This window comes from Zootoca vivipara, chromosome 2 (assembly GCF_963506605.1).
Source record: "Zootoca vivipara chromosome 2, rZooViv1.1, whole genome shotgun sequence".
NCBI lineage: Eukaryota > Metazoa > Chordata > Lepidosauria > Squamata > Lacertidae > Zootoca > Zootoca vivipara.
Window position 1 is genome coordinate 18,751,555 of NC_083277.1, and position 24,742 is coordinate 18,776,296.

Sequence of the window (24,742 nt, forward strand, 5' to 3'; positions counted from 1 at the left end):
CGGAGCTCGCTCACCCTTATTCTCTTAGAATGGCAACAGCACCTACCTGGGAGGTGCCGGAGCTGAGCTCCAGCAAGTTCCGTCGGAATATTCTGGAATATTCTGGATTCTTGCTCCCATGAACTTGTTATTGCCTGGCTGTAAATGCGTCAAATGCCACTCTGAGCAAAAGCCTCTGTGCTGAACTTTGCACAATGGAACTTGGCACGCTCCCCTAGCAATGCCTTTCTGCCACACAGCGCTACCTTGCCCTGGCACAGAGCCCAGCAATGGGCAGCTGCGAGAAGAACCAGCAGCTGTGCTTTCGGTTCTGAAGGGATTCCTCAAGCGAGGGAAACGAAACCTGAGCAGCCTGCGCTTCCTGGAGGGCAGAGATGGCTGACGCTCCTGCTTCGAAACCGGCCTTCAAGCCCAAACCCCGGAGGCCTGTCTGTGCCCTATGCCAAGGGCCCTACAAAACTGCCGTGGTCGTCGCAGGACAGAAATTGTGCCGGTTCTGTTTTTCTCGCGTGAAGAGGGAGGCCGCAGCCAGCGGGACTTCCCCAAAGGATGACCGGGAGGAGAAAGGGGAGCAGGAGCAGGAGAGAGGAACTGAGGAAGAGGGGGAATTTCAGAGTCTATGTGAGGAGCACCGAGAAGACCTGACATGGTTCTGCACAAAGGAAAAGGCTCTCTTATGTGAGACCTGCAAGGCCTCCGAGGCTCATGCCTCTCATTCCGTGGTGCCTGTTGAAGATGCTGCCCAGGAATACCAGGTGGGTTTTTCCCCCTTCCTTCCTACAGTCCCATTGCGTTCCCTTCCTAGCCTGCCCTTCCGTAGTTGTAAATATCTGAGGCAGCAAACGCAGGGTTAAAACCGAATGGAATGTCCCAACTAAAATGAGAAAACCCCTCAGACATTCATAGAAGTTAGGGAATCAAGCTGCATTTTCCCTTTCTGCATTTTTCCTCTGGAGACAGTGTTCCGAGAGCAGGGTGCCACCACAGGAAAGGCCCCGTCTCTGGTTGAACACCTGCCTAATAGTGCCTTGTCCGCTGGCAGCTGGGCGGAAAGCCTCTGAAACAGACCTTGAGGGGAAGGGGTGTAGCTCCGTAGCAGAGCATCTGCTTGGTTCCAGGTTCAATTCAGGGCGTCTCCAAGTAGGGCTGGCAAGACAGCCCTGTGTGAAAGCCTGGAGAGCTGCTGCCAGTTGGTGTAGGCAGTGCTGACCAATGGTCTGACTCATTGAATAGTGAGTGAGGTTATTAAATTGAGTTATGGAGAATGTCAGCAGCTCAGGTCACCCTTAAGGTATTTTTCACTGTTATAAGGTGCTTTTGGGGGGAAAGGGCGGTATGTTTAAATTCTTCCCTGGCCTCCACATTTAAATTCTTCCCAGGTCTCCTTGCTGGCCCTAGTAGGACCAACTTGGCCAGTTAGCCCTGGTGATCATTTGATGTCTACTGACTGGGTTTCTTTTTCCCAAAATGACCCCTGAATTTTTGAATTTTATTGATATCGATGCTGCATTTTATGTTGCATTTTATGCTGTTTTAAAGTCACATTTTAATCAATGTTTTATATTTGCTGTTAGCTGCCCTGAGCCCAGTTTCTAAAATGGGAAGCGCAGGGTATAAATAAAGAAATAAATAGGAATTTTAAGTATATGTCAGGGATCAGCAAACTTTTTCAGCAGGGAGCCAGTCCACTGTCCCTCAGACCTTGGGGGGGGGGACTATATTTTTTAAAAAAATATGAACGAATTCCTATGCCCCACAAATAACCCAGAGATGCATTTTAAACAAAAGGACACATTCTACTCATGTAAAAACACCAGGCAGGCCCCACAAATAACCCAGAGATGCATTGAAATAAAAGGACACATTCTACTCATGTAAAAACATGCTGATTTCTGGACCGTCCGCGGGCCGGATTTAGAAGGCAATTGGGCCGCATCCGGCCCCCGGGCCTTAGTTTGGGGGGCCCTGGTATATGTAAAGCCATGATAAACGTTAAAAGAATAAGGAATGAATATAGAAATGGAAAATACAATGAACATAGAAATGGAAAAACTTAATAAAATTTATTGCAAAAATAAAATAAAATAAATGTTGTGGTGGAAAAATAACAGTGGAATCACACACACACACACACACACACACACACACACACACACACACACACACATGTCAGCCCCATTGAGTTCAGTGGGACTGACTCTCAGGGACTGACATTTGGGTTTGTCGCCTAAGTAACACAAAGTAGCAGTCGCTCAGTTTGATGGGTGGAAATCTGCGAGTCACTTGGCCCATGCCAAACCAATGGGCTGAGTATTTTGGTACCAACTGAGGTTGCATACACCAAACATTTAAGGTGCCTGGGTTCTCCCAAAGAACCCTGGTGTGTTCAGGGTGCTGGGAATTGTAGCTCTATGGGGCAAAATAGAAGTTCCCATGGTTTTTGTGTAGGGGGTGTGTGTGTGCTTTAAATGTATGGTGTATACGCAGCCTTTGCTGAGCTACGATTTAAGCTGCCAGGGTTCTCTGGAAGCGGCGAACTGGGCTGAAAGTACGTACTGAATAGAATTGGCCTGGGGGAAACCAAGCTGGAATAAACAAACCTGATTTGCTCGTAATTCTCTTCCCGTTTTCCTGCCAGGGGAAGCTGCAACATGCCGTATCTTTGCTCACTCGACAACTGCAAGCGTCTGTGGAGCAGAAATACAAGGAAGGGAAGAAAACAGCTGTGTGGAAGGCAGGTGCCAAGTTTGCAAACCTCCAAAGATTTCCTCCTGCCGTAGGGCGCAGGTGGCACTGCCGGAAATTCTCCTCCTCCTTAGTCTCAGTATTAATCTTTGCAGAACTCGCAGAGCAGGAGGAGGAGGAGGGTGGGAACAACACAAAAATTAGTCGGCTCTGTCCTTGGTTCTGGTGCAACATACTTTTGGGCTCCCTGCCAGCCTCAATGAACATCAGCCACCACGGGGTACAGACACACACCGGTTCCCTGAGGGCTTTTCTGAAAATAGCCCCTTTGGAGGCAGCAGGCAGGGATGGCCCTGCTGTTAAAGCAGTGCCAGATTACCAAGTAGGCAGAGCAGACATCGGCCTAGGGGTCCCACAACAGTGGATCAAAATGATAAAGGTAAAGGTAAAGGGACCCCTGACCATGAGGTCCAGTCGTGACCGACTCTGGGGTTGCGCGCTCATCTCGCATTATTGGCCGAGGGAGCCGGCGTATAGCTTCCAGGTCATGTGGCCAGCATGACAAAGCCGCTTCTGGCAAACCAGAGCAGCACACGGAAACGCCGTTTACCTTCCCGCTGTAGCGGTTCCTATTTATCTACTTGCATTTTGACGTGCTTTCGAACTGCTAGGTTGGCAGGAGCTGGGACCAAGCAACAGGAGCTCACCCCGTCACAGGGATTCGAACCGCCGACCTTCTGATCAGCAAGCCCTAAGCTCAGTGGTTTAACCACAGCGCCACCTGGGTCCCCACAACAGTGGATCAAAATTATATTGTGTAATAAAATGGGTAAAAAAAGAAGAAGAAATGTTAGCAGGTAATTTGTGAGATTTCGACCGCCTAGGGACCTCCACCAGGTTTAATTCGGCACTGCATTAGAGACAGAATGAGACAATTGCTTCAGTGTTGGCAGCCCTGTCCATAGGTGAAAAAAAGGTAAATAACCCCTGGATGGTTAAGTGCAGTCAAAGGCGACTCTGGGGTTGCGGCGCTCAACTCGCTTTTCAGGCCGAGGGAGCTGACGTTTGTCCACAGACAGCTTTCCAGGTCATGTGGTCAGCAGGACTAACCCGCTTCTGGTGCAATGAGACACCGTGACGGAAGCCAGAGCACACGGAAACGCTGTTTACCTTCCCGCCACAGCGGTACCTATTTATCTACTCGCACTGGTGTGCTTTCGAACTGCTAGGTTGGCAGAAGCTGGGACAGAGCAATGGGAGCTCACTCCATTGCGGGCATTCGAACCACCGGCCTTCCAATTGGCAATCCCAGGAGGCTCAGTGGTTTAGACTACGGCGCCACCCGCATCCCTGTCCATTGAAGGGCTGATAGGGCTGACTAGTTGATGCAGAAGAACCCACACAGCCCAGGCAGTTCCCCTTTGCAACTGGCCATCATAATCCTATCAGGGGCTATTAGCCACAATGGCTATGTGCTCTACCTCCAGGATACCAGTTGCTGGAAACCTTAGGAGGCACTTGTGCTCAGATCCTGCATATAGGTTTCCCTCAGGCATCTGGTTGCGCACTGTGAGAGCAGAATGCTGGCGTAGGTGGGCTGTTGGCCTGATCCAGCAGGCTCTTCTTATGCATATAATATTTATGATTTTCAGTTTTATACATTTCAATAACTTTACAATCATTCTACCATTTCAAAACTTGACTCTTTTTGTGGTTCCTTAAATTTATTCTTAATATCTTCTGCATATCCAAGTTAACTTAATTTGCTCATTTATTCATCTACTTTAAATATATACTCTTATAAAACTGCACGTTATTACAATGATCCTGCCAATGTTCTTATCTGTTTACAGCTTGTTTGTCAATATTCCATAAACTATTTCCATTCTTTTATAAAAAAAAGTTTGTTTTCTTGATTTTATTTTAATTTTTCCGGTACGTTTTGCCATTTCTGCATATTCCGTAAATGTTTGTATCCATTCTTCTTTTGCTGGGACTTCTTCTTTTTCTTAACTCTTCTGACGGTCTTAACCCTGGAGCCAAGAGCTGGAAGCGCTGCTGAATCTCTCCATCTCCATCTTTCTTTTTCTGATGAAGGACAAGGTGCACAGTCAGAAGGAGCGGGTGGAGAGCGAGTTTGCAAAGCTGTACAACTTCCTAGTTGAGGAAGAGGAGGAACTCTTGCAGAGGCTGAAGGCAGAGGAGAGGCAGACCCTGAAGAGGCTGGATAGAAATTTAACCCGACTCTCAAAGCAAAACTCCTCGCTGAAACAGCTGGTTAAGGAGATCAAGTCAAAGAGCCAGAAGGCGCCTGCTGAACTTTTGAAGGTGAGATTAGGCATAGAACCAGATTTGTAGAGTTGGGAGGGACTGCGAGGGTCATCAAGCCCAACCCCCTGCATTGCAGGAATCTTTTGCCCAACGTGGGGCTCGAACCCATGACCCTGAGATTGAGAGTCTCATGATCTACCAATTGAGCTATGGAGGGTATCTGGGAGGCAGCCCCACTGAAACCAATAGGGTTTGTGAGTAAATGTTGGGTTTCCTGCTTGTGCGAGTTCAACTTACTTTTAATTGCTGCACACTGAAGAAGTGTGCGCATGCACCCAAAAGCTCATACCAATGACAAACTTAGTTGGTCTCTAAGGTGCTACTGGAAGGATTTTAAAAAAATTTGTTTCCTCTTTTTTCAGTTTGAAATGTATGTAATAACACACGCACGCGCACACACACACACACACACACATTACTGGCCTCGGTCCAGTATACCTGAAGGCGCGTCTCCACCCCCATTGTTCTGCCCGGACACTGAGGTCCAGTACTGAGGGCCTTCTGGCAGTTCCCTCACTGTGAGAAGCCAAGTTGCAGGGAACTAGGCAGAGGGCCTTCTCGGTGGTGGCGCCCGCCCTGTGGAACGCCCTCCCATCAGATGTCAAAGAGAAAAACAGCTACCAGATTTTTAGAAGACATCTGAAGGCAGCCCTGTTTAGGGAGGTTTTTAATGTTTAATAGATTATTTTATTTCATTTTTCTGTTGGAAGCTGCCCAGAGTGGCTGGGGAAACCCAGCCAGCTGGGCGGGGTATTATTATTATTATTATTATTATTAATATATTATTATTATTTCAAGTTTATACATTTCACTAGTTTTGTACATTTCACTAATTTTACATTCATTTTGACATTTCAAAACTTGACTTCCTTCCCCTTAAATTTGTTTTTAATATCTTCTGCATATCCCAATTAACTTAATTTGCCCATTTATTAATCTTCTTTAAAAGTATACTCTTATAAAACTGCAGGTTGCTACAGTAATCCTGCCAATGTTTTTATCTGTTTGTAATTCATCTGTAAATATTCAACAAACCACTTCCATTCTTTTATGAAAACTTTGTTATCTTGATTTCTTATTCTTCCGGTAAGAAATTCGCAGTTTCTGCATACGTATTCCATAGGTTTTCGTATCAATTCTTCCTTTTGCTGGGACTTCTGCTTCTTTCCATTTTGGGGCCAGTAACATTCTTGCTGCTGCAGTAGCATACATGAATAAGTTTTGATACATTTTAGGTAGTTCTGTCCCTATAATTCCTCCACAAAAAGCTTCTGGTTTTTATTTTTACAAAGGTTATTTTAAATTTAATTGCTGCCTCTTATGGGGAAGGACCACACAACTCAGTGGCAGGGCACTTGTATAGTAGTAGTAGTAGTAGTAGTAGTAGTAGTAGTAGTAGTAGTAATATATTATGTATTCCCCACCCATCTGACTGGGTTGCCTCAGCCACTCTGGGCAGCTTCCAGCAGAATATAAAAACACAACTAAACATCAAGCATTGAAAACTTCGCAGTAGAGGCTGTTTGAAGACTCAGCTGTTTATCCACACTTCCCTTTGCAGCGCTGCTTTCTCCTTGGAAATCCGATCTTTAGCGCTGAATCGGAACAAACAGCAATCGGGTTTTCAACAGATTGCCATTTGTTCCTATTTAGCACTAAAGAGCTAAATAGAAAGACCCCCTTCTGCTTAAAGTGGCATGGCAACTGCAAAATCGCTTGGATCTGTGCCTAGAAAGAGTGAGATAAGCACAAAACCACTCAAATCCTGCGACAAACCAAAGTGTGAACGAGCCCCGAGTCCTGGATTCAAACTATGCAGTGCCAGATTTATGTATATGCAAAACAAGCTATAGTTTAGGGCCCCACTCTCTTGGGGGCCCAAAAAAATTTAAAGGAAGAAAAAAACCTGGATGTACATTTACAAAATATAAGATAAAAAACAAATAAAATAAAACCTACATACAGCAACAGTGTTTTGTGCTGTGTAGGCTCCTATGATGTAAGTAATGTGCCCTGCCTGCTCGCCTGCACCCTAAAATATCATTGGTTTCCTCATTTCTATATATAGGGTGCCTACATTATGCTATTTATAATTATTACTAGTTTGCATCATATATTTACACCTATTATTTCATGATATAGCAAGTTTCTAGAGACTAGATTATGTGTCTTTGTAAATTGTCTTTCTAAAAGAACTTTTGTTATTGTCAAATGCCAATGTGTTTGCATTGTTAAGTTTGTTATGAATAAAAAAATCATTTTAAGTTAGAGCTTAATAATTATTTCACTATTAATAAACTTCTTAATTGTATTTCATTATTAATATACTTTTTTCTTAATTGTATTTCAGTTCAACAATTACTTTGATTAAATACATATTTTGCTATGTGCAAATGGCTTTAGATACCTGTTAGGCCCATAAGTTACCATATAGCATATATCCAACACAAAAAACAGCGACCATTTGTTGTTGACAGAGGACAGCTGGACATATAAAAGGCCCCATTACCTTCAGTAGCTTAGGGCCTCATCAAACCTAAATCCGGTCCTAACCCAACACATAATCTGGAGAGTGGAGATGTATAGTACATCTTTATTTCTGTGTTAGGCATGATCATTTCTCTTGCTTAGTTTTAAGCTGTTAAATTAGATTGGCTTGTTTGTATACGCAAACTTGAAAAGCGCAACAAGCCTTTGGGCTTGTTGAAATCATCTTTAGCCAGGCCCAGGGAGGTGACCGTGAAAATAAAGTTCATAGGCTATTTCAAAACTAGCAAGGCTATTTCAAAACATTGCATGCAGCTGATTTAAGAAAATAGATGAAGTACCGGTATACTTTTAAAGGCATTCAACCATTTATTTTTTTTACAAAAAGAAAATAATAACCACTAATTTCTCTTTTCATTTTCCGGTTGCCCAGGATGTGGAAAATGTGTTAGCAAGGTAAGCGTGTCAGTTTGCTTTCCACTTAGAAGGTTTGAAACATCCGGAAGAAATGTCACAAACTAATCAGGCCACAAAGTATGGCTTCTAGTTGTAGAATTTGAGCCCTTTCCTCTAACTGATTCATTTTAAAGCATTTCTTTTTACTCCGCTCTTTAGCCGAAAAGGCTTCGAGAATGGCTTGCAATCATTCATATTCGGACAGTTCTCCGCCCTCAAGCTTATAATTTAAAAGACATGACACACAAGGAAAAGGGGATGGGGAGGGAAGAGGGGGCTGGAAATTGCGAAAGCTTAGGCACCAGTTCTTAAAGTTACTTTTCTTATCATAAGCATACATTTCTTATCATAAGCAGTTCTGGCAGCTTGATGGCATCGTAGCCTACAAGGTGACATTTGAGGGAGCCAAAGGCAGCTGGTCACTGAGCAGAGGCAATGCTTCTCCTCATCCTGGAGAGTAGTGACTAGTGGGGTGCCACAGGGTTCTGTCTTGGGCCCAGTCTTATTCAACATCTTTATCAATGACTTGGATGATGGGCTTGAGGGCATCCTGAGCAAGTTTGCAGACGACACCAAATTGGGAGCGGTGGCTAATACCCCAGAGGACAGGATCACACTTCAAAATGACCTTAACAGGTTAAACAACTGGGCCAAAGCAAACAAGATGAATTTTAACAAGGAGAAATGTAAGGTACTATACTTGGGCAAAAAAAATGAATGGCACAAATACAGGATGGGAGACACCTGGCTTAAGAGCAGTACATGTGAAAAGGATCTAGGAGTCTTGGTAGACCACAAACTTGACATGAGTCAGCAGTGTGATGCAGCAGCTAAAAAAGCCAATGCAATTCTGGGCTGCATCAATAGGAGTATAGCATCTAGATCTAGGGAAGTAATAGTACCACTGTATTCTGCTCTGGTCAGACCTCACCTGCAGTACTGTGTCCAGTTCTGGGCACCACAGTTCAAGAAGGATACTGACAAGCTGGAATGTGTGCAGAAGAGGGTAACCAAAATGGTCAATGGCCTGGAAACGATGCCTTATGAGGAACGGCTTAGGGAGCTGGGTATGTTTAGCCTGGAGAAGAGAAGATTAAGGGGTGATATGATAGCCATGTTCAAATATATGAAAGGATGTCATATAGAGGAGGGTGAAAGGTTGTTTTCTGCTGCTCCAGAGAAGCGGACACAGAGCAATGGATTCAAGCTACAAGAAGGAAGATTCCACCTCAACATTAGGAAGAACTTCCTGACAGTAAGAGCTGTTCGGCAGTGGAATTTGCTGCCAAGGAGTGTGGTGGAGTCTCCTTCTTTGGAGGTCTTTCAGCAGAGGCTTGACAACCATCTGTCAAGAATGCTTTGATGGTGTTTCCAGTCGTAGTCCACGATGTCTGGAGCCCACAGCAGAGGCGGTTTTAGGGTAGCATGGCCAGTATGGCCAGACTGGGTGTGGGCGTCGCAACAGTGGTGTCAATAGTGAAGGGGGGGGGCGAAGTTTAGCGTCATGCAGGGCGCCACTGAAATGGGAATGTCCGAAGTCCACCGCTGTCCACAAGTTCCTCCTAATTACAGTGGTAGCTCGGTTACAAAATCTTCGGGTTACAAACGCTTCAGGTTACAAACTCCGCTAACCCAGAAATAGTACCTCGATTTAAGAACTTTGCTTCAGGATGAGAACAGAAATCGTGCTCTGGCGGCGTGGCGGCAGCAGGAGGCCCCATTAGCTAAAGTGGTGCTTCAGGTTAAGAACAGTTTCAGGTTAAGAACGGACCTCCGGAACGAATAAAGTTCCTAACCAGAGGTACCACTGTACTTTAGAACACTCTCTGCTCCCCCCTCCCCGTTAGCCTCCCATTAGTCGGGAAATGCATATATAAATGAAATGGATTATGCCTTTGTGTAGGACGGAAAACGTGACGCTGTTCGAACCGGAAGTCGTTCCTACGGAACTGAAGAACGTTTACAACATTCCTTGCCTTGACATGATTCAGATCTTAACCAAATTCAAAGGTACGCGCACACTGGGGCTTTGGTTTTCACTCAGCATACATTCCCATTTGCTTTAGTGAAAGGATAGGGGGAATGAATGGGCCTCCAGAAGGACTACAACTTCCATCATACCTGATGATTGGCCTTCTTGGCTGGAGCTGTTTTGACCCAATGGCATTCATAGGGGGGAAGGGGGACACAGGTTGCCCAGCCGTAGTGTAGACAAAACTGAACTAGATGGGCTAAATAAGATTCCCCCCCCCAAAAAAACCTGGTGCCACCCAGACGCTTTGAACTACAATTCCCATCAGCCATACCCAGCATGGGATAAATGGTATGGCGCAGTATGTTAGCCAGTGCAGTGTAGTGTCCAGAGTGTCAGACTAAGTCCTGGGAGACCAGGGTTCAAATCCTTGCTGGGGCCTGAAGCTCAATGGGTGGCCTTGGCCCAGTCACCAGCTCTCCACCTAAAACCTACGCACAGGGTTTCTGCGAGGATAAAATGGCGAGGGCAGGGAGAACCACAAACACCACCTTGACCTCCTTGGAGAAAATGTTGGGATATATACAGGTGAAACTCGGAAAATTAGAATATCGTCGAAAAGTGCATTGATTTCAGTAATGCAACTTGAAAGGTGAAACCTATATATGAGATAGATGCATGGCATGCAAAGCAAGATATGTCAAGCCTTTATTTCTTGTAATCATAATTGGGTGTCAGGGGACCTCCGTACAGGGAACCTCCGCCTCTCCTGTTGACCAGCACTGCGCCCAGTGAGAGCAGCAGCAGCGGGTCAGGTGGGGGGAATGAGGAAGTTAGCGAGTTGGAGGAACCAGGGCTTGGCTATGCTAGAGAGCCATTGCAAGGCCCTGACCAACAGGTGGAGGGGAACAGGCAGCCCCTTCTGGCGCCCAATTTAAGGCAAACGTAAGGTCGAGAGGAGGCGTTTCGGGGTGCCCAAACTCTTATGCTGGGCACGTAACAGGAAACGTCCACTCCCGGATTCTGCGAGTGACTGAGAGGTCATGTTTTCTGCTATCTCTGCACTGTGAATACTATGCACAATAAAACTCTTAAAGACAGAGCGGACTTTACTCAAGAGTAGCCACAACAGCACCATTAAGGGTAAAGGGACCCCTGACCATTAGGTCCATTCGTGACAGACTCTGGGGTTGCGCGCTCATCTCGCATTATTGGCCGAGGGAGCCGGCGTACAGCTTCCAGGTCATGTGGCCAGCATGACAAAGCCGCTTCTGGCAAACCAGAGCAGCACATGGAAACGCCGTTTACCTTCACGCTGTAGCGGTTCCTATTTATCTACTTGCATTTTGACGCGCTTTCGAACTGCTAGGTTGGCAGGAGCTGGGACCGAGCAACGGGAGCTCACCCCGTCACAGGGATTCAAACCACCGACCTTCTGATCAGCAAGCTGTAGGCCCTGTGGTTTAACCACAGCACCACCTGGGTATGGGACCATTACAGTGGGTCAATTATAAATGGAATGTAATTGTTGAAATGTAATAGCAATGTTTATTTTTGTATTATTGTAACTATTTGTTTTATTACTGTGGAATTTCCAAAAGAAAGCATTTGTAAAAATTAAAAGAAAAAGAAAAAAATAGTAAGTTGCATCACTGAAATAAATGCACTTTTCGACGATATTCTAATTTCCCGAGTTTCACCTGTACATGTGTGTGTGTGTGATGATGAAATAAATATATAGAGGAAGCCTAAACAGATGGAGGGCACCAGGTTTGGGGCTGGACTAGAGGATCGCCTAGGACCTGAAGGAGTGTCTCCACCTCCATCGTCCTGCCCGGACACTGAGGTCCAGTGCCAAGGGCCTTCTGGCAGTTCCCTCACTGCGAGAAGCCAAGTTGCAGGGAACCAGGCAAAGGGCCTTCTCGGTAGTGGCACCCGCCCTGTGGAACGCCCTCCCACCAGGTGTCAAAAAGAAAAACAACTACCAGACTTTTAGAGGACATCTGAAGGCAGCCCTGCTTAGGGAAGCTTTTAATCTTTAAGAAATTACTGTATTTTAATACTTCTGTTGGAAGCCGCCCAGAGTGGCACCAGATGGGCGGGGTATAAATAATAAATTATTATTATTATAGGATCATTTCCAGCAGTTCTGTTACGGGTTTTGTGCCTGTCCCCTGTCCCAATTCCCCCTTTTCCTATATCTCTCTCTCTGACCATCCTCTAGTGGACGTGTCTCTGGATCCAACCACAGCGCATCCAAGTCTTTTGGTCTCCACAGACAGGAAAAGTGTGGAATACAGAGGATCCTGGCAGCTGCGGCCTCCAGACGACAATAACAACACAGAGAGATTTGACACTTATGTCCTTGTCCTGGGCTCCGAGGCGTTCACCTCCGGGAGGCACTACTGGGAGGTGGAGGTGGGAGACAGCCCAGAATGGGACCTGGGGGTTTGTAGGGAATCGGTGAGCAGGAAGGGGCAGCAAACCATTTTCTCCCCCATAAGTGGGTACTGGAGGCTGTGGCTCCGGAAGGGAGACCAATACAAGGCTTTGATTTCCTGCCCTACGCTGCTCCCCGTGAACACAAGGCCAAAGCGGGTGGGAGTTTTCCTGGACTATTCCGAAGGGGAGGTTTCCTTTTACGACGTGACCGAGAGAACCCACATTTACACGTACATCGGGACCTTCTGTGGCCCCCTGCGGCCCTTCTTTAGCCCCAGCCGCCAACAGAAAGGGGCAAACGGGGCCCACCCCTTGCTTATCTGCCCAGGCCCAAAAGCAAGAATGAGCAAAAAAACGGCTACCTCTGCACTAAACTAGAGCTTCTCCCAACCCGTGTCATTCGTGTTGATTCAAACAGTAAAAGGCAGCCATTGTCCTGCTTGCCAGCTGCCTCCCACATCCCCTCCCGTCTTCAACTCTATCCTGACTGACAGTAGGCCCCACTGTTGCATGGTCTTGCAGCCCCCCCCTAATTATCGTCCCTCGCTTTTGATAGGGGAAACGGCCACTCTAGACTCCGAACTCAGTGAGTGTGTTTCGAAAGCCAAAACAGCCCCCATCTGTTTCCGCTTTCCATTCAAGTGGCAAGAGAACTTCCTAACAGTAAGAGCTGTTCCGACAGTGGAATTTGCTGCCAAGAAGTGTGGTGGAGTCTCCTTCTTTGGAGGTCTTTAAGCAGAGGCTTGACAGCCATTTGTTAAGAATGCTTTGATGGCGTTTCCTGCTTGGCAGGGGGTTGGACTGGATGGCCCTTGTGGTCTCTTCCAGCTCTATGATTCTATGAGAAGCCTTTTTCTCCCCTCTCTCCTCCAGACAACTTGCACTCTTAGGAGGAAAATCCGTAGCAAATTTGTCTTGAAAATCCATTTATGACGACACTACAACTCCTAAATATAATCATCCCCCACTTTGAGGTTTCAGTGTGACAGTGGCGGAGGAAGCCGCTGCATCACCCAGGGCAGCAAATCGCCGTGCACTGGGGGTTGAGGGCGTCGCTCGTAGGGCGCATGCATCACTACGTAATAACGCATGCGTCGCTACGTAACGAAGCTGCGCATGCGCACCACGTAGAGGGCGAGCCTCCAGGCAAAAAGCCCGCTCAGCGGACCGCCCCTACGCCCCTGCAGTGAGATAAGAATGAACAGCTTCCCTATAGACCTGTAGGGCCCTGCCCTGGTTCTCTTCACCTGGCTTGGGGCGGGGCCTGACAGGCTCCATAAACATAAAGGATTGCGACTGCTGCTGCTGCTGGGCAGAGAGGGCTCAGTTTTTGTTTTCTAAATTGCTTTTATTTTTCATCTATATCGTTTTAAATTGTGATTGATATTAATGCTGTATTCTTAGTTTTAGATTTTATGATTCATGTGGAAATTTTTTTCCACTTGGTTGTGTACTTTTTGATGTGTTATTCATTGCTTGAGACTTTTGTTATGTTGGTAATTATGTAAATCTTGTCATGTTGTAAGCCGCCTTGAGCATTGTTTTAACTATGGAAAGGCGGCATATAAATAAAATGATGATGATGATGATGATCAGTGGGTATAGGGCAGTATATACATTTAATAAATAAATAATAATAATAAAGACTTGATCCTACCTTATTCTCTGTATAATAATAATAATGAAACCCTTATCATGAATCTTCTTGGTAAAATTTTCAGTGTTGGAAGGGCCATCTAGCTCAACCCCCTGCAATGCAGGAATCTTTTGCCCAACGTGGGGCTTGAACCCACGACCCTGAGATTAAAAGTCTCATGCATCTTCATTCCAATTTACTTAATAAGGACAAGCAATGGATCATTAGTTAAGTGTCTGGTATTTCCTGGCACAGAAGACCAGCACTGTATTCAACATTTGACCCATTTTATTTATTTATTTTTAAACTACACACACACACACACACACACACACACACACACACACACACACACCGGACCTCTACTGGATCAAGCCAAAGGTCAGCATTCGTCCCGTCCTGCCCCACCCCTTAACTCAAATCCGTGACTTCTTCCCCATCGCCCCTGCATGAGTCCTCTGGTGGATAGTGAGGTTCGAGGACCGGCTGAAGCGCTTTCCGCACTGGGGGCAGGGGTAGGGCTTCTCCCGCGTGTGGCCCCTCTGGTGAATGGTGAGGGTGGTGCTGCGGGTGAAGCTCTTCCCGCAGTCGGCGCACCGGTAGGGTTTCTCCCCGGTGTGGGTCCTCTGGTGCGCGATCAGGTTGGAGTAATCGCTGAAGCGCTTGGCGCAGTAAGTGCAGCTGTAGGGCTTCTCGCCCGTGTGCAGGCGGTGGTGGGTGAGCAGGACCCCAAACTGCCGGAAGGTCTTCCCGCATTCGGGACATGGGAAGCATCTCTCTTTCCTCTTCTGGGCAGCTGCCTTCGTGCGCCCTCCCTTGGGCCGTGCGGGCTGACCTGCGCCCGTTGCCAGATTAGTTCCTTGCCACCTTCCTGTCGCAAAGGCGGCTTGACCTGCACCCGCCCGCTCACGACTCTGGGGAGTGCTACCTTCTGAGCATGGCGGTCTTGTGGCGGGCAGTTCCGCCAGCTCGTGACCGTTCTGTTGTGGGTTCTCTTCCTTAATTCCGCCTGACAGTGTAACGCCTGCTGGAATGAAAAGTGCACAAGGAGCCAGGGGATGAACAAGTAGGAGAAAAACGAGCTTGGATAACCATCAAATGGTACCCAACAATGCTTCCTCTAATTTTTTTTTAAATTTTAAATTTTAATTAGCTTTCTGTTATGTTATACAGTGGTACCTCGACTTACGAACAACTCGACAACCGAATTTTTCGACTTACAAATGGGGCTAATGGCCGCGCGCTTATGAATGTCTCGACATCCGAAAGGAAACTGCGGCGGTTTTAGATAGGGATTTTTCGACTTACGAATTTTTAGATAGGGTTGCTTCGACTTACGAATTTTTCTGTTTCCAATGCATTCCTATGGGAAATCACATTTTTCGACTTACGAATTTTTCGACCTATGAAGGTGCCTTCGGAACGGATTAAATTTGTAAGTTGAGGCACTACTGTAATTGATTGGCATATATTACATTACAAATCCATTAATTCCACCACCCTTTCCCAATCTACTTCCCTCAGTCCCCGCTCGATTTCCTTCTATTATCTAGATTTACATTGATCTTTGCATTCTGTAATTTCCCGTTAACCTGTTTCTACTTTCTTTCTTTACTGACCTGTCTTCTATCTCATACCTCACATTTTAATCTAGGCATATTGGCAGGTCTTTTTCCGAGCACTGCTTTGCCATACATTTCCACTGTTTTTTTTAAAAAATATATTATTTGACTGATTTCTTATTATCGCAGTTAGCTTTACCTATGTTATGAGATATTCATTTAACTTACAAAATTGCATCCTCTAATGGTTGCTGGACTCCAACTCCCATCATCCCTGATCACTGGTCCTGATGCTTGGGGCTGATGGGAGTTGGAGTCCCCAAATCCCACCTCAGTGAAACAAGTGGGGTCTGGGCCGCCTACCTGCAGGGATCCCCGCTTCCTCCTCCTCTTCCTTGATCGTCCTGGCGATGGCAGCAGTTGTGAGGGGCGAGTCCACCAGCAACTCCTCTGAATGCACTGCAGCTCTCTTGCAGGTTGTCAACTCCTGAAACATCAAGAACAGGGATGGGAAACTTCAGGCTGGGCCGGAAGGGCGGGCACAACTGTGGCCCCCCAAGTCTCTTTATCCGGCCCTGGGCGCTGCCCCCCACTGACCCTGCTTTAAGAACATAAGAACTCTGTGGTTCCCTTACTGCAAGAAGCAAAGCTACAGGGAACCAGGCAGAGGGCCTTCTCGGTGGTGGCCCCCGCCCTGTGGAACGCCCTCCCATCAGAGGTCAGAGAGATAAACAACTACCTGACATTTAGAAAATACCTAAAGGCAGCCCTGTTCAGGGAAGTTTTTAATGTGTGACATGTTAATGTATTTTAAATCTTTGTTGGAAGCCGCCCAGAGTGGCTGGGGAACAAATAATAATAATAAATAATAATAAAGTTATTATTATTATTATTATTATTATTATTATTATTATTATTAATATTATTATCTGCTGAATCAGTCTCACAGCCCATTTAGTCCAGAATCCTATTCCTACAGCAGCTGCCCACATGCCTGTGGGAAACCAGCAAGCAGAATTCGAACACAAGAGCCCTCTCCCTTCCTGTGGTTTCCAGCAATTCAGAAGCATCGCTGCCTCCGACCAAAGAGGCAGAGCACAGCCATCAGGGTTAGTAGCCACCAATAGCCCATGATTTTGTCCAATCCTCTTCTTTTAAAGCCATCCAAGTAGGGCCCATCACTCCTGGGGCAGTGAGTTCCACAGTTTAAGTATGCGATGCATGAAGAAGTACTTTCTTTTATTCATCCTAAACCCTCCAACATTCATTGGGTATCCACAAGTTCTAGTGATACCCCATTCCATTCCCCGTGGTTTTCAGTTTCCCCACCAGCAGTCAGGGCCTTCTCGGTAGTGGTGCCCGCCCTGTGGAATGCCCTCCCATCCGATGTCAAGGAAATAAACAACTAGCTGACTTTTAGAAGACACCCGAAGTATATGGATTTTTAAAAAAAATGTTTGATGTTTTACTGTGTATTAATTTGTTGGAAGCTGCCCGGAATGGCTGGGGCAAATCAGCCAGATGGGTGGCATAATAATAATAATAATAATAATAATAATAATAATAATAATAATAATGCATTATGTGTTAATGCATTCCGTGTTCACTGAGAACACTTGCTTCTCAATGGTTTTGTGAACTTCTGCGAACCTTGGGGTTCCCCTAAGCCTGCAGATAAATCCCCTCTTGTGTGGATGATGCTGTTTTTTCCCTATACAGGGGTGCCTTGGTTCTCAAACTTAATCCGTTCCGGAAGTCCGTTCCAAAACCAAAGTGTTCCAAAACAAAGGCGCACTTTCCCATAGAAAGTAATGCAAAAGGGATTAATCCGTTCCAGACTTTTAAAAACAACCCCTAAAACAGCAATTTAACATGAATTTTACTATCTAACAAGGCCATTGATCCATAATATGAAAGCAATAAACAATGTACTGCAGGCACACAATCAATCAATCAATCAATCAGTAGTTGAACTGGGTTCCACATAGTCACACAAAAAAATAAGAGCCACAAGAACAAAAATGCAAAATAAATAGCAAGAACAGACAGACAGCGTAACCCTCAAAATGGAAGTGTGGCACTCAAATCGGAAGCATAACACTCAAAACAGAGCAGGTTCGGCTTCCAAAAAAAGTTCGCAAACTGGAACACTTACTTCCGAGTTTGCAGTGTTTGGGTTCCAAGCTGCTTGAGTACCAAAGCGTTTGAGAACCAAGGTACCACTGTATAAGGATCCATACTCACCTCTGAACTTTGGAAACAGAACAGTTAAGCAACATTTAATAGGGAAGGGTCTTAGCTCAGTGGAAGAGCATCTGGTTTGTATGCTAAAGGTCCTAGGTTCAATCCTCGGTTCATCTTCATCCGGGGCTGGGGTGTTGCTGCCAGTCAGTGTTGACAAGACTAAGCTAGATGGACCAAGGGATCAGTCTTCCCAGATTCCCAATACTTGCTGCTCTCCAAAAACCAGATACCTGGATCACGTTCGCTGCAGATTTTTCGCTTCTGTCTTCCTGGGGAGGGTGGATCGGCACGGACTGAAATGAGGGTGTTGTTCTGTAGCCTGCTTGAGCAAGGAGGGCAAAGGGTGAGAATTTGGTCCATAGGAGAGGAAATAAATCTTAATTTATTGGGCTCTAACTCTATAGACATGGGACGGGCATTTTATTCAGCACAGAGGCCTAGGAAGAGGAAGCAACATGGCTAGCCAAGTGAAGGCAAGCCTTTGCTTGGGAATTCTGTTTGCTTGCAATTCATTAGCTCCCCTGAACATCAATGGGTGGGAATGAAATTTGGTACGCATATTTGGGACACCATTTTGCATTTCAGGTTCAAATGTCAGCTCAACCTCCCCGCCTGCCCGCCTGCCCTCAAAGTGGGGTGGGGGGGAGGAAAGAAAGCAAAATACCATGCAATGCCTCCCACAAATTATATAAACATACACACAACAACAGAATAGGAATTGGGGTAAGCGTCCAGAATGAAGATATGGACCACCCACCCCTTCTATTTCCAGTGGGGGAGGGGGAGAGAAAGATCTAACCTACATATTTCAGAATATCACTATTTTAAAAGGGGTCCCACAACAGTGGATCAAAATGATAAAGGTAAAGGTAAAGGGACCCCTGACCATGAGGTCCAGTCGTGACCGACTCTGGGGTTGCGCGCTCATCTCGCATTATTGGCCAAGGGAGCCGGCGTACATCTTCCAGGTCATGTGGCCAGCATGACAAAGCCACTTCTGGCGAACCAGAGCAGCACACGGAAACGCCGTTTACCTTCCCGCTTGGAGTGGTACCTATTTATCTACTTGCCCTTTGACATGCTTTCGAACTGCTAGGTTGGCAGGAGCTGGGACCGAGCAACGGAAGCTCACCCCGTCACAGGGATTCGAACCACCGACCTTCTGATCAGCAATTTACGAGACAAAAAAATCCTTGTGGTCTGCTGATCTAGGCGACTAAGATTGGATCTTTCTGTAGGAGGAGTCAAGAATGGAACCAAGGGCTTGGATCTGAATTACTTAACTCCCTCCCAATGAATTATTTCTCCAGCATACATATAACAAGCAGCAGCACAACCCCATATGTGTTCATTCAGAAGTCAGTCTGCCTGATTCACACACAATACTAAACCATATTTTATTAAACCATGGTTATATGAACCATGGCTGAGCAATATGTATAAACCCAGCCCTAACTATGGTTTGTTCACTGTCTACAAACCAGTCTGAAACAAAGGCTTGCTGTTAGTAAAGACAAAGCAAAGTTTGTAAGTTTGTAAAGCTTGGCGTTATGTGCAAACCCAGCACTGTCCCATAACCATGGTTTGATTCACCACACCAGCTGCTGACGCTCACCAAACTGCAAAGGAACGAGGCGAAAGCAGCTGGAGACAAACCTAACTTTGGAGAAACAAGTGATGGTTTGTTTGATAATCTGTGGGACAAGTTGTGGTTAAATGTGTGGCTTAGCATGGTGGGCAAACCATATCAGCTCATAACACAGACGCTCCCAGCAAAGCTTTTTTTTTTTAAAAAAAATACCCCGCCCATCTGGCTGGGTTTCCCCAGCCACTCTGGGCGGCTTCCAACAGAAAAATGAAATAAAAAAATCTATTAAACATTAAAAGCCTCCCTAAACAGGGCTGCCTTCAGATGTCTTCTAAAAATCTGGTAGCTGTTTTTCTCTTTGACATCTGATGGGAGGGCGTTCCAGAGGGCAGGCACCACCACCGAGAAGGCCCTCTGCCTGGTTCCCTGCAACATTGCTTCTCGCAACGAGGGAACCGCCAGAAGGCCCTCGGTGCTGGATCTCAGTGTCAGGGCAGAACGATGGGGGTGGAGCCGCTCCTTCAGGTATGCTGGACCGAGGCCATTTAGGGCTTTAAAGGTCAGCACCAACACTTTTCAGAAAATAACCCTCAAGCTGCCCGGCAAACTAGGTTTTTCGTGCTGCTTTTTAACATTTGGAATATCAGAGATGAGGAGAGTTGTAGTCCAACAACATCTAAAGTCCAACATGCTGGCAGACTCAAAAACCCACAAAAATCAACCCCACCCACATGGCTGCAGGCATCACACAAATAACACAAGTCCCATGAGGCAGTGCCGCAGCAAGACTCCTGCTTACCTTTGAATTGCAACAGCACCTCCTGCAAGACGGCCCGTTTCCTGGAGAAGTTGCAGAGTCTCTGCTTTAGCTGTGCTACAGCAAGGTCTGTCTTCCACATGCCATCTTCCATGCTGAAGGGTGAGGAAGTAGAGGGATGATCCCAAAACCCAACATCCATTTCTCTGCTTGTTACAAAGCCAGCAGAGATGCAGAGGGAAGGGGTCAATATTTACCTGCTCCTAGTTCTTCCAACACCCTAAAAGGAAAGACAAAAAGAGGTTTATGCACACAACAGTCAGGGAAGCATACCAACCAGAATGCGGCAGCGAGACTGGTGACTGGGAGCGGCTGCTGAGGCCATATAACACCAGTCCTGAAAGACCTACATTGGCTCCCAGTACGTTTCCGAGCACAATTCAAAGTGTTGGTGTTGACCTTTAAAGCCCTAAATGGCCTCAACCCAGTATGCCTGAAGGAGCGTCTCCACCCTCATCGTTCAGCCTGAGGTCCAGCACTGAGGGCCTTCTGTCGGTTCACTCACTGCGAGTAGCAAAGTTACAGGGAACCAGGCAGAGGGCCTTCTCGGTAGTGGCACCAGCCCTGTGGAACGCCCTCCCACCAGATGTCAAGGAAATAAACAACTATCTGACTTTTAGAAGACATCTGAAGGCAGCCCTGTTTAGGGAAGTTTTTAATGTTTGATGTTTTATTGCTTTATTATTATTATTAATAAATACTGTTTATTGAACAAATAAAAAAATTCCTTCAGTAGCACCTTAAAGACCAACTAAGTTTTTATTTTGGTATGAGCTTCCGTGTGCATGCACACTTCTTCAGATACAGTGTTTATTGAACAGTAAATAATAATAGCGATCACTGGGCCATCGTTAAAAGTACAACAGCTTTACTAAAAGTAGGAACCAGCTTCCGAATTGAACAAGACATTCAAGCTGCATTCAGATGTTATAAAATATAAATACAATTATTATTAATTAAATAACCAGCAAATAACCAGGAAAAAGCACCTGATTGTAGCTTTAGCCCAAGGTTCCCCACCCCTGTTGCAGAACTTACAGGCGACACTTGGCCGGGCTCCCTGTACGGTTCCTGCTGTAGACGATCCTCACTGAGCATGTTGGGGGCTCCCTGGGCGATGTCTCTCTTGAGCTCTTCCAAATGGTTCCGCAACTGCCTCTCCTGCTCCTCCAAAAACCCACGCAGCTCCTTCCATTGCTGGGTAAGCTGCTGTCCTTCCACTTCCGCCTGCTTCTACAGTGACAGGATCAAGCAAAACAAATCGAGTGTGTGGCCAGTCTCCATCTCTCAGCCTAACCTACCTCACAGGATTGTTGTGAGGGCAGCAAGAGATGGCAGGGAATCACACACTTCCCTGAGTTCCTTGAAAGAACAGTGGTGTGTGTGTGTATATAGAATTCAACAAGGGTGTCCAGATGCAAAAGCGGTTGTGGCTTCCGCACTTTTAATTGCTGTGCAGAAGAGGAAATTTGCCGTGCAAGTGACGTTTACTGGAATCCCCACTTGTGCATATGATTATTAAAGGCGCAGGAGCCCTGCTCTCTTTTGCCTCTGGCTATCCTACTTGCAAATCTCATTTAAAAGACCCACCAGCAGCTCGCCTCTCTGCTTCTCTTCAATGGTGCTGGCTTCTCTCTCTAGCTTCAAACCAGACTGGTCCACCACCAGCATTCCCTGAAAGACAGATGTGGTTATTTTTGTGAACAGCTGCGCAAAGCGCTGCCAACTCCCAACACTACGCCGTGCTCTCATGTCTTTATCAAATCTCTACTTGTTTCGAATGTTCAGGGTGCTGCTGGAGCAGGCTAAGTGATTTTATTCCTCTGGCCACCTAGCAACCCTGGCTTTAAGATGTTTCATAGAATATATGCAGGAGCCTGATGAATGGTCCCCATGTCAATGAGAAATTGTTCCTTCACTTTCCCTGCAAAGTTTCAGGTGTCAAGTCAAAGCAGTTTTATTCCTTTGCATCATGAATTCTATTCTAATTTTCTGATGCTTTAAATTTTGCACATTGCATGTTTTGTTTCTTCTTCTTTTTTTGTAAGCTGCTTTGACAGGCACATGAAAAGCAGGGCAAAATTTTTAAATACATTCCAACAGTTTGTGGTGATCCTTGGACCTGTTTGCCACTGCTCACTGGGGGGGACGGTGGACGACCAGGGGACCATCATTCTGGCTGCAACGCTATAAACCAGAGATGAAGAACCAGTAGTCCTCCAGACATTGTCGGACTCCAACTCCCATCAGCCCCAACTAGCATAGCCAAGGGTCAGCGATGGTGGAAGTTGGAGTCCAATAACATCTGGAGAGCCACAGATCAGTTCCCTTGCTAGGCTTATCTGAAAGGAATCCCTATTGAAAGCAAAACAATTTACATCTGACCAGACATGTGAAGCTAGCATTAGCCAAGGCTTGTTTGGATCACGCTGCAGCTTACAGCTCAGAGGCATATTAATAAGCAATAAGCAATAGGCAGGGGAAGCCCAGGATATTGTAAAGGAGGAGTTCCCCACGGCAGGTAAAAGCATCATCCACTCAAAGGTCCTCCAGGCACCTATAGACCAGGCATCCCCAAACTGCTGCCCTCCAGATGTTTTGGCCCACAATTCCCATGATCCCTAGCTAACAGGACCAGTGGTCAGGGATGATGGGAACTGTAGTCCAAAACATCTGGAGGGCCGAAGTCTGGGGATGCCCGCTATAGACTTTGATCACAGTGATGATACCAGCAAGGCAAGGTTATTTTTTCCCTTAACTCAATAATGTCTTTGCATTTTTTAAATAAAAACAAAACCCAACACATTATGACAATATTGCTGCAGGCTTAAAATGTTGCTCAGTTTTTCAGCGAAAAATCAGAGCCAAAACAGCATTTTTTAAAACCTGGCAGGATCTGGTCCAGGAATCTGCACTCACAGGGGCCAAGCCTCTTGGAAGACATGGGGAGAACAGCAGTAAACTGCCCAGTGAACTGCCTCTGACAGTGGAGATATAGCAAAGCCATTGTTCTTTGTTTTATGGCTCAGAACGCTTCATTTCCAAGTGACCCGGATACCCCCCTCCCCCCCAAAAAAGAAACAAATACTCTTATAGACATCTGGATGCGTGCTTTTTCTGTTTCTTTTTAACGACGGCTGGAAACTTTTGAGATCCTGGCTTCATTTAAACGCAGACACGTCCAAAGGATGGAGCAAGAGGCAGACCTCAACCCGCCCCCCAGCCCCCGCCCCGTCGGACCATCGAGGTTTCTTAAACCCCGCCACGCAGCTTCCACCCACCCCATCCCGGAGTATCTTTCCTGCTCACAGACATTCCCCCAAACACCCCCGCCGCCGTTCCCACGATCGAGGCCGAACCAGGCGCAATGCTGAACGAGGATCCTCCGTCCACGGAAGCAGCTTCTTTCAGGGGGCGCTTCTCTCCCTCCAGGGGCCCGGCAGCAAGCGGCGGCGGCAGCGTGGGGCCACGGGGGCTCCGGAGGCGCTCCGCGAGGCTGCCCAAAAGAGGGTTGGGCTGCAGCAGCCGATGCAGCGGGAGGAGATCCCTGCAGAGCGGGCAGCGCAGGCTCCTCTCCAGCTGCCCCCAGCAGCGACTCACGCAGGCCCGGCACAGGTTGTGGCCGCAGCCGGACACCATCACCGGGTCCCGGAAAAGGTCCAGGCAAACGGGGCAAGAGAGCGCGCTCCGCAGGCCTCCCAGATCGGCCATGGCCGCAGTTTGGAAAGCACAAAAGGATCCCGGGCAAACAGGGTGGGATTGGGGGAGGTGGGCGGGCCCTTGTGTTAGCCCCGCCCTTTCGGGTGGGGGGTGTTTAAGGGGGCGGCAGGCAGCTGAGTTTTCATTGTTACCCCCACTTCTGAGCTTGGCGATCGTTTTTGCGCGTAGGAGCATGAGAAGAACGCGGCTGGATCATGCCAATGGCCCAGCCAAGGCCAGTCAGTGCCGGATTTACGTTTAAGCTAAACAAGCTACCGGTATAGCTTAGGGCCCCACTCTCTTGGGGGCCCCAAAAAAATTCAAAGGGAAAAAAACCTTGATGTACACTTCCAAAATATAAGATAAAAAACAAATAAAATAAAACCTACAATTGCACTGTACAGGTTATAACACTTAATTTCATATTAATAAAGCTATTTATAATTATTACTAGTTTGCATCATATAGTTACACCTATTATTTCATAAAAATAAAAAAATAAAAATAAAAATTCCTTCAGTAGCACCTTAAAGACCAACTAAGTTTTTATTTTGGTATGAGCTTTCGTGTGCATGCACACTTCTTCAGATCCAGACCAACACGGCTACCTACCTGTAACCAGAACTATTATTTCATGTTATAGCAAGTTTCTAGAGACTAGATTATGAGTCTTTGTAAATTGTGTTTCTAAAGGAACTTTTGTTATTGCCAAATGCCAATCAATGTGTTTGCATTATTAAGTTTGTTAGGAATAAAAAATCATTTTAAGTTAGAGCTTAATAATTATTTCACTATTAATATACTTCTTAATTGTATTTTAGTT

The 24,742-nt window shown here is 46.3% G+C and overlaps 2 protein-coding genes across 3 annotated transcripts; one reads left to right on the forward strand and one right to left on the reverse strand.

Moving 5' to 3' along the window:
- The first annotated feature begins 246 nt into the window (after nucleotides 1–246).
- Nucleotides 247–14,346, forward strand: LOC118080907 (E3 ubiquitin-protein ligase TRIM58-like). 2 transcript variants are annotated; one of them, XM_035106927.2, is made up of 6 exons: nucleotides 247–755; nucleotides 2,639–2,734; nucleotides 4,783–5,013; nucleotides 7,937–7,959; nucleotides 9,863–9,969; nucleotides 12,156–14,333. In XM_035106927.2, exons 1-6 carry the CDS (start codon nucleotides 375–377, stop codon nucleotides 12,749–12,751), a joined length of 1,434 nt encoding a protein of 477 aa, XP_034962818.1. In that variant the 5' UTR covers nucleotides 247–374; the 3' UTR covers nucleotides 12,752–14,333. The 2 variants fall into 2 exon arrangements, with proteins under 2 accessions (XP_034962818.1, XP_060127218.1); XM_060271235.1 differs by lacking the exon at nucleotides 2,639–2,734 and having other exon boundaries at nucleotides 12,156–14,346.
- On the reverse strand, nucleotides 14,345–23,958 carry LOC118080080 (uncharacterized). Its single transcript, XM_060271016.1, has 10 exons — nucleotides 23,502–23,958; nucleotides 23,140–23,150; nucleotides 21,811–21,987; nucleotides 21,259–21,453; nucleotides 20,418–20,440; nucleotides 20,012–20,315; nucleotides 19,431–19,434; nucleotides 18,046–18,191; nucleotides 15,935–16,058; nucleotides 14,345–15,036 (listed from the first exon to the last, which is right to left on the reverse strand). Exons 1-10 carry the CDS (start codon nucleotides 23,929–23,931, stop codon nucleotides 14,426–14,428), a joined length of 2,025 nt encoding a protein of 674 aa, XP_060126999.1. The 5' UTR covers nucleotides 23,932–23,958; the 3' UTR covers nucleotides 14,345–14,425.
- Between the last annotated feature and the right edge of the window lie 784 nt (nucleotides 23,959–24,742).

Excerpts from the sequence above, each read along its gene's own strand:
- LOC118080080 (XM_060271016.1), bottom strand. The coding sequence starts at position 23,931 with ATGGCCGATCTGGGAGGCCTGCGGAGCGCGCTCTCTTGCCCCGTTTGC. Across the intron at positions 21,454-21,810 it reads AGCAGAGAGGCGAGCTGCTG|AAGCAGGCGGAAGTGGAAGG; the intron begins GTGGGTCTTTTA and ends CTGTCACTGTAG. Across the intron at positions 20,441-21,258 it reads AGCCCGGCCAAGTGTCGCCT|GGTGTTGGAAGAACTAGGAG; the intron begins GTAAGTTCTGCA and ends CTTTCCTTTTAG.
- LOC118080907 (XM_035106927.2), top strand. The coding sequence starts at position 375 with ATGGCTGACGCTCCTGCTTCGAAACCGGCCTTCAAGCCCAAACCCCGG. Across the intron at positions 5,014-7,936 it reads CGCCTGCTGAACTTTTGAAG|GATGTGGAAAATGTGTTAGC; the intron begins GTGAGATTAGGC and ends CCGGTTGCCCAG. Across the intron at positions 9,970-12,155 it reads GATCTTAACCAAATTCAAAG|TGGACGTGTCTCTGGATCCA; the intron begins GTACGCGCACAC and ends ACCATCCTCTAG.